Here is a 9,392-nt window from a genome sequence, read left to right on the forward strand (position 1 = left end):
TCATATGCACCCTGTTTACCTGTCATAGCTATATATAAAGGATATAAGCAAAGTCTCATCAGAAACATAAGAATTAAAATCAAAATATTAAATTATTTATTCTAGAACAAAATAAATCTAAAGTATGTACATTTTCAACGAATAGACCACACAAACATTTATATTACATATTTATAACCTTTCTACACATAAATATTTTTACAGTTCTGGTATGAAGTGCATTAGTTCAACACATGACGCTTACAATGCACTCTCAGAGGCAATGAAGGACTGTGCTGAGAAGCCACCGAAGCACACATGTGCTGGCATTTCTTTAAGTATTCTGCTTCCTGGAAGCAGGGCAGCCATCTTTAAATGTCATATGTCCCTTCGATGAAGTAAGTGTTCATTTATACAAGAGAGCTATGAAGGGAGCACGAAGAATGCGGACGCCATGGTATTCACAAGGCACCAGGAGACTGTCTTGGATGCAGAGCAAGTTCAATGTGAGCTCAGCCCCCTCCTTCGCCATCATCTCCGACTCCTCTCTCAACATGTCGAACAGAAACATAACATCCAGTGTCAGATCCAAAACATCATCCCTGGCCTGCTTTGTGTGGCTGTGAAAAGAAATGAGATCCAATAAGTGTCACATATGAGGTGGATGGCAAAGAAAAAGTCCAAATGTTCTTCAACAAACTACTATGGATTGCATTCAGAATATCAACATTAGTGCTTTCACTGCATGAATGTGGCTTCAAGAGTGCTTATTTTATGCTTTGTCAATGGACTCTGTAGAAACATGGTTCATCACATATAATGCTGAGGCCTGTACATTGAAAGACTGGGAACCCGTCATGAAACTTTAGCACACTCTAATGCTTCCATGGTGCCCAAATAGCATCATTAGAATATAAACATAATAACTTATGTTCTCTTATCACAGTCAAATATTCAGCCAAACCAACAACAATGGTGTAGGGTCGTTTTATCTCAAGAATGTATGCAGCCCACCCAGCTGTAATTTGGAGACAATCAGACTTTGCTATAGGCACTACATGAGTACATCATTTTAAGCACTATTTTGTTAATCTTCACTTCTGTACACGGGATGTGTAAAGCACAGTCGACCCTAATTGTAGGTCTTTGCATGTGCAGTGATTCAAGCTTCGCAGTTCTGACCAGACATCAATTACCATATCCAAGTATTGACCAGTGCCATGAATCATCTTTAGGAGGGGACATTGATAACATAACTATGATGGGTATGCTAGATCTTAATCTTTCGCATTTGTGTTATGTGGGATATTCCTGGTGGTTTCTGGCACCACGATGGAAACTTCCCTGCTGTGATGCAAAGATCAAATTACCCATGTGCCTCCTGGCAATGTGTTTGCAATCAACTGCTCCATAATTTCACAGAGTATGCATTATAATTCATGGTGCATCTCATAAGGAGTAAGGGTTCCGGGACTAGTCAATGCCATCTCATAAGGAGTAAGGGTTCCGGGACTAGTTAATGCCATCTCATAAGGAGTAAGGGTTCCGGGACTAGTTAATGCCATCTCATAAGGAGTAAGGGTTCCGGGACTAGTTAATGCCATCTCATAAGGAGTAAGGGTTCCGGGACTAGTCAATGCCATCTCATAAGGAGTAAGGGTTCTAGCTCTAGTTAATGCCATCCCATAAGGAGTAAGGGTTCCGGGACTAGTCAATGCCATCTCATAAGGAGTAAGGGTTCTGGCACTAGTTAATTCCATTGAATAAGAAGTAAGGGTTCTGGCACTAGTTAATGCCATCTCATAAGGAGTAAGGGTTCCGGGACTAGTCAATGCCATCTCATAAGGAGTAGGGGTTCTGGCACTAGTTAATTCCATTGAATAAGGAGTAAGGGTTCTGGCACTAGTTAATTCAATTGAATAAGGAGTAAGGGTTCTGGCACTAGTTAATTCCATTGAATAAGGAGTAAGGGTTCTGGCACTAGTTAATTCCATTGAATAAGGAGTAAGGGTTCTGGCACTAGTTAATGCCATCTCATAAGGAGTAGGGGTTCTGGCACTAGTTAATGCCATCTCATAAGGAGTAAGGGTTCTGGCACTAGTTAATGCCATCTCATAAGGAGTAAGGGTTCTGGCACTAGTTAATGCCATCTCATAAGGAGTAAGGGTTCTGACACTAGTTAATTCCATCTCATAAGGAGTAAGGGTTCTGGCACTAGTTAATGCCATCTCATAAGGAGTAAGGGTTCTGGCACTAGTTAATGCCATCTCATAAGGAGTAAGGGTTCTGGCCCTAGTTAATGCCATCTCATAAGGAGTAAGGGTTCTGGCCCTAGTTAATGCCATCTCAGAAGGAGTAAGGGTTCTGGCCCTAGTTAATGCCATCTCATAAGGAGTAAGGGTTCTGGCCCTAGTTAATGCCATCTCATAAGGAGTAAGGGTTCTGGCCCTAGTTAATGCCATCTCATAAGGAGTAAGGGTTCTGGCCCTAGTTAATGCCATCTCATAAGAAATATGTCATGCACTTAACTGAACCAGAGGTTGCTTCAAAGCACTTGCAGTCACTTTGAAAGGTGACATAGACTCAACTTAGTAGTTTAGGCTTTTCAGATTACCAAGTCTTTCTACGCCCGAGCACCTAAACAGAGTCTAGAAGCACTCACTCACAAAGCACTTGGTTAGCACTAGATCAATGGGCAAACACAGACTAGCACAGGAACTGGATGGCACCACTGCCAGACACGTACCTTGAACTGCTGAAGCCCGGGGTCTGCAGCACTGGCACCACAGTCACGTGGTCTGGGTTTGACACCTCCAGGTGCAGCTCTGCTCTCTGTACAGACAGCTCCAGCGTCTGAGGGTCCATGTAAAACTCCAAGTCCGTCAGAGGCCCATCTGAAAGGAAGAGAGATGAGAGGGTGAGAAGGATGTGCTTAACAAGCTGTGCCCCTCCAACATCTCCCAGCATCATCGCTTGACAGCACCATACTATACAATTTGGGGTGAGTGGATGATCCAACATGGAGAACGCAACACCATAAACTGATCCACGTCCAGGTTTTCCCCAATTGGAAGATAGACGTTTTAGTGTAAGTAATAGTACCCACCACCAAATATTCACTGGTCTGGGACCGGAGACAAATGGGCAAACTAAGAGCAGGGGAAAGCCTGGATTGGAATTTACTTATGGTTGCTTTAAGACCAGCAATGTAGCCACTAGACCGATCCCTGCCTTTGCATCTCAACAGACCAAAAGTTGTCATTACTTATGGTAACTTGTTTAACTTATTTTTACATACACTTTGCTGACAGTCTTTTTGCTACTACGCTCTATAAATGTTTTTTATTATAACGTTTTACTTGTTTTGAGTGGGTGAACCAGTTTCTTTAATTAGCTCTTTGCCTATTAAGGATTTTTTAGACCAACAGGGTTAGAGCGGGGCTGACAACGAAGCGACTTATGTTGCAAATGTTACTGTGTCACCTTGCGCAAAAAAATGCAACTGTAACTTTTTCAATAAGGTTCAAACACAAAAACTGGGATTTTTTTTGAATGGTTACAAAATATCAAAAGCTTTCTTTAACTTTACATCGTGGCTATTAACAGATAGGAAGAAGTACAACACACTAACCATGACAATAACACTTTCATAAATATGAAAAGGCTGTGTAAGCTTTTGCTGCTACTTCATCTCGAATAGCACTATCTCTAGAAGTAACTAGTCACTACTACTGAGTGAAGATTGTTGTTCTCCTCTGCTTAACTTGACTACTTGAGATATTTCCCTGCTGTGCTGAAGGTCAATAGAAACGGGTGTGGTCATGACGATCTCAGCTCGTCATCAGCACACGGGTAGTGTGCCTGATGACGAGCTGAGCTCGTAGTGAGCATGGAAGGGGTTTTAAGTGCAGCTACTCGACGTGAGCATTGTTCTCGTTGCAGTCCCTGGCGGCTCTCTTCAGATACTAGATTTGATCCCTCCTACACTGTTCCAACCCTTTCTGCCTCCCGTCTAAGACTATTACCCCAGAAGTCGACGGATGGCGGTGAGGCTACTCAAAGCGTAAGGTCACGAGATGCGTGCAAAATAATTGTATCCGCTACATACTGGGAGTGTTAAAATTGACAAACCCAGAATATGACAGAAAGCATTTTATGGGAGTTTGGGTCACATTGGGAGTCGTGCACAACTGACGCATGCGCATAACATAGAGGACACGAAGCTTTACTCAAGTTATATGCTGCAGTGGTGCCACGGGCCCTAATGCATGCAAGGACACGTCCCCGGGGCCCCTGTCATCTGGTTTGGTAATAAAAGAATGTTATGAGTGGGATGCAGCTGAGTCTCGGTGCCACTGCACCTGCGGCGCTATTGATAGCTACGCTCCTAATTCTCAGTAGCGAGAACAGAGGGCTACCGAGGCCCTAGTACCCAGCGCGTGATGGAGAACGCCATACTGTAACCGTTCGGTGTGTGCGGGTTCTAGAATTAGTAGTCATTGTATTTTATTTTATTGTAGTATGGGTATAGCGCTTCCAGCTCACGACCCCTACAGTGAATCTTCGGTGAATCTTTTATCAAAATAAGTTGCACCTTTGTTTCTTCCTATTCGAGTATATATATATATCGGGAACACCTTGAAGCAAGCAACCAGTGATTGCTTTGTGTTGGGGCATTAGCAAACAGCAAACCTGCAACACTCGTGGTACTGGTAATATCTAAAATAAGATTAGGGGTAATGTTGTAAGGAGTATGGATACAAAATATAAACTATAGCGACGAAATATAGTAGTAATGTGGCTTTAATGCGCATCGACGCCACCCAATTCATAGCAGTGCTGTGCGATATAAAAATGCAAAAATAAAATGCACGTAGCCATGTTGTAGCAGTTCATTGAAGACAGAATACAATAATAAAACTACCAAAGGACACAAACATAGACAGACACCAACAACGTCAAACAGTTTGGACAATCAAATTCAGCGAGGCCAGTGGTCGTATGAAGAATCCAACGAATGAAACATTCCGGCAACCCTTAAAGAAATTGTGTGAATGAAACTTAGGGAGGTTCTGCTATTTGTGGGGAGTTTAAGTAATATTAACTATTTTTTTAGTGGAATTTTAAATTAACAATGTACGTCTCGGGACACAGACCTGTGAATGCGCTCCGAGGCTATTGCGCAGGGATATGAAGCGATTTTAACCGCGTCCGTTACCCCGAGTAAAATAAAAAAATACAATCTGCCTGTGCAATTGTCAACCATTCAGGGAGTAAAGTGGAGTCGACTGTAGACAGTGACACTTACCTAGTACTACTCGTCCCTGTAGACCCTTGATTTTCCTGCAGGCGAAGCCCAGTTTACAGCAGCTGTAAATCCGCTTGATGTAGTGGAAGAGATGCTGGTGGGGAAAGGCGGGCCTGGGGGGTCCCGAGGCAGCAGTGCGCACCCGGAGCCTAAAGGGGGCGCTGTCCTCCAGCGCGGCCAACTTGCGGTGCCCGCTGCTCCAGGGCTGGCTCATGTGCAGGCACAGGTGCCGCGGGTCCGCCCTGCCCAGGTCGTTGTAGTCCACGCCGAGGCCCATGCCCTCGGGCCTTCCTGGGGCCCAGTGGCGGGCGGACGCCGGGCTGTGTCTGGGGTAGAGCGGCAGGGCCCGGCCCTGCTGGAGGAGGGCGAGCAGGCAGCACAGGGCGAGAGCGTCCAACATGGCGCGGCACGGAGGGGTGAAATGGCCGCGGCGCGCCGGGCAGTCCCTTAAATAGGCCTCCCGGGCCCTGCACAGACTCTCTGGCTGCTCGGACGACATTCACTGGAGGAATCCTTTCTGCGGCTGATGGTCTGAACTCCCCGAACAATGCGCCGCCCATGCTGCGATAATCACTTCTATTTACACACCCATCGCCTATGTAAATGGCCGGCAGCGCCACTGAGGGGTGAAAGGAGCAGAACTTAAGAGACAGAGCAGTGGTGAAAGCACAGCTCAGGCCAGTCTATTCTTGGGAACTGCGCTGAATGTAAATAGTCTAAAAAAAGCAAACTTTTTTCTAAAGTAAAGAAGGGCGCGATGACCATTAGAAGTCTCCTGGATTTAATGCTGTTAATGTCAGCCAGCATTGCAGTGTTCGGTGCGCACAGCGCGTGCAACCCCCCTCCCCATACGTACTGGTCACCAATAGTGTGACCAGTACATATGCGTGGTGCAAGCAAGGGGAGTGACTGCATTAGGGGTATTAAAATACAGCAGTTTTCAGTAAGCCCCCAAGGACTCTGTGCCCCTGTGCTACTGCGCCTGCTGCACCAGCGGTAACTACTCCCCTGTATTTCATCCAGCTGTCACTGCTCCGAAGGGACATTTGGTGTCCATGTCGACTCAAGAAGAACGAACCAGCGTGTGCAAAGGTGCCCCGCGTTTTAATGCCCTCGGTGGCCTTTCAAACAATGTTTAAGTCGCAGCGGCTGCAGAGACACCGATCTCGTGAACGCCTCTTAGTCCAGCTTCGGAGACTAACAGGGAAAAAGTCCGAGCATTGCAAAAAGACAATTTAAAGAGAGCGCGTGTGCGACAGAAGGAGCAACGGTCGGAATAGAAGGAGCGCTGCTCGGGTCAGGTGTTAGTAAATCACTAGTACGTACTGGGTGGGGAGGGGGCACTCCCTCGGGGGATTACAGAGAGAGCACAGCGGGGTAATCGGCGCCCACTGACTAATGAGCCCCCCTCATTGTCTTTTATGTGTGTGCAGAGCCTCTGGAACAAACGCATCGCACTGCTGAGCTAACAGGCCCCGTGCACGTTTAGCATGCAGCGGGAGAGGGACAAGGGGGAGGGTCAGAAAGGAGACTCCCTGGCTGGGCCCGTGGGGTACACGAGGTTTAACCCTCATACCCAATCACAATACAATTGCCCTTATCTTCGGGATTAGGAAAAAACGTGCAGTGAATGATTTCCAACTCAACCCAGAAAGACAATGAGAATTACTCTTAAAAAGTGAATGTCGAGATTGACTAACCCACCCACGGCACTCCGAGCAGTGGTGTGTGCATCACTGATGAAGATGGATGCAAGGCACCGCAAACATCCTAAAACGTGCCTTCTGGGGCAGCCCCATTGAAGCGTATTTGACGCACAGCACCGTGAAGTGAGTATTTACAGGTTTCACGCACAATCGTTTGGTAACAGACAGTGGACAAGTACGGGTGGCCTCGCGCCTTACCTTCTGCAGATGAGGGTCCGTCGGTGCCGAAAGGTGCGCTCCACCCAATGCGCGTGAGAGCGGGCTGCTCGCGGCAGAGCTGCACGTGCGTGGCTCACGGACGGCATCGCGCGCGCTCGCATTCCTGCACACTTTCCGCCTCAGCATCAGTGACAGAGCGATGATGGCTCGTTGTGAATGGCAGTCCGTCCTGCTTAAAATGCAAGTGGAGAGAGTCACTCGGAAGAGGAGGATGTTATGAGAAGGTGGGAGGGCAGGGGTTGCTTAGCTATTAATACAAAAAGTGAGATCAGTTTCGTGTTTTAACCGCCCCCCCCCCCCCCGCTTAAGACACAGGTTGGCGTAATGAAAGCTGACGGGCCCCCCTGCAAAGAATTTGGAGGACGACCCCCCCCCCCCCCCCCCCCTCCGGAGTAAGTCAGGTACTCTCAGGCCAGGGTAATGTGCAGAGCGAACCCCCTGGAGCCCGAGCCCCCCCACGTTTCGCCACTACTGTGGACGCCATGTTACGCGACCTTTATATACACCTAATATTAAATAACGCCTGTAAGCCTATACAAATCCTACGTAGGACCCCAACACCGTGCACGGGACCGATCCGCCATGGAGTCTTCTAGCAGGGCCAGACTGCGACAGAAAATGGGCCCAGGCACCAAAACAACAATGGCCACCATTAGCGAATCACAGCGAAAACAAATGGCCCATATTTGCACATCAGGGCAGTTTTAAAGCTGTAGAAACACGCTGTTTAAGTGTTGGGCAGACTGCGTCCTTTGTGCTTCCTGCAGTAATATCAGGATAATCAATAGCAAAAAAACCGGGCCCACCAGACCCTTAAAGCTCCACAAATCAGCCTAAAAGGGATGGTATCTTCTAAAAACCTCAGCATTACCCATGGACCAGAACTAAAGTTCTGGAGCTATTCAAGTCTGGTGGCAGCACCACAATAAGACACCAACTTAAGTAAATCAAACAGGGCAACCAATCCCTGCAGCAGGAAATGGAAACGGGCTGATCACATCTCCGAGAACTGCTGAAAGCCTGGAGAGGGGAAACCAAGGAGTGGTTGTATGACCCCTGTTCCCGCATAAAACTCAGGGCCTAGCAATCAACAGTGCAGCCTGTGCAGTGACATTGGAGCCCCGGGGTCTAAAGAGTGCTCTGTACCACAATTACGCGTCACACCCTCCTTTGTGACTGGCCCTGCTGTGTGGCGTACTCTTCCAAGTATAGTCATTTTTTGGCACCCTTCTGGTCACTGGAAATTCTTCGGATTGCTTGTGTGCTCTTTATTCAGTTTTTTTTCTGCCCGATCAATCATCCTCCTTCTATCCGTGGAATTCGAGCATTTTACTCTGATTGTCGAGCCGGAATAGTTGACAGTCAGTTGTACTATGTTACCCATAAACAAGCCAAATATGTTCGGAGTCCTGCTGACCATCCTTTATCCCTATAGGAACAAATGACCATCAACTTTTTGGACTCACGAACCTTATTGTTATTGTTATCTTGCTAGAGTGGTTTCTTACTGTGTGCGAGGCACCGATTTTGCCTCCGTCGTGTGTCACATACGAGCATCCATCACGTCTTTCACCTCGCACATTGTTCAATATTAATTGTTGTTTTCAAATTATTCAGTAAATGACCATTGACTGCTATTCTACTTAATTTGTTTTTCTTGAATTTCAGATTACGGGGCCACTGTTGTGTAAAATTTTACATTCTTCTGTATGCTGACTTCTCAAAATGTATCCATCTTGACAAGGTAACTAATGGCGATGTAGAAATCGCGTTGTACTTGAATTAGTTCTCTTGGATTTCATTGAAATGTCTGATATCCCGTCGAAAAAAACCCAATTTTAAGCGTCAGAAACCCTTTCTGGTTCATTAAACAGGGTTTGTTAGAAAAGGGCATTTGTTGGAGCAAATTCAGTCATTTTGCGAGTGTCACGGTTTGTAATCGCAAAATCCTTTCGTACATCAGGCCACACATCTTTCCAAATGATGTTTTCTAGCAATGCGAATGACATTTGAGGTTTTAAGTTTTACTACGTGATAGTTTTCACTAACATTACATGTTTCTGTATTTCTTTTCAAACATGCATACATACACATGCATACATACACATGTACACGCAAACATGTGTACGCAATGTGTGAATGTCTGCCCCTAGCTCTCCCCGAAAATGGGGAGAGCTGAC

The 9,392-nt window shown here is 46.3% G+C and overlaps 1 protein-coding gene across 1 annotated transcript; it reads right to left on the reverse strand.

The window, feature by feature from the left end:
- Window positions 1–259: 259 nt before the first annotated feature.
- LOC147679556 (uncharacterized) lies at window positions 260–5,839 on the reverse strand. The gene is made up of 3 exons (XM_086944729.1): window positions 5,288–5,839; window positions 2,726–2,873; window positions 260–599 (listed from the first exon to the last, which is right to left on the reverse strand). Exons 1-3 carry the CDS (start codon window positions 5,784–5,786, stop codon window positions 386–388), a joined length of 861 nt encoding a protein of 286 aa, XP_086800855.1. The 5' UTR covers window positions 5,787–5,839; the 3' UTR covers window positions 260–385.
- Window positions 5,840–9,392: the final 3,553 nt, after the last annotated feature.

The sequence above is a fragment of the Lissotriton vulgaris genome, chromosome 11, assembly GCF_964263255.1.
Source record: "Lissotriton vulgaris chromosome 11, aLisVul1.2, whole genome shotgun sequence".
Lineage (NCBI taxonomy): Eukaryota > Metazoa > Chordata > Amphibia > Caudata > Salamandridae > Lissotriton > Lissotriton vulgaris.

What these genes read in the sequence shown, in the direction of transcription:
- LOC147679556 (XM_086944729.1), bottom strand. Translation starts at nt 5,786, where the DNA reads ATGTCGTCCGAGCAGCCAGAGAGTCTGTGCAGGGCCCGGGAGGCCTAT. An exon ending in ACAGGGACGAGTAGTACTAG is followed by an intron (nt 2,874 to 5,287) that starts GTAAGTGTCACT and finishes TCTTCCTTTCAG; the next exon opens with ATGGGCCTCTGACGGACTTG. An exon ending in CCGGGCTTCAGCAGTTCAAG is followed by an intron (nt 600 to 2,725) that starts GTACGTGTCTGG and finishes TTCTTTTCACAG; the next exon opens with CCACACAAAGCAGGCCAGGG.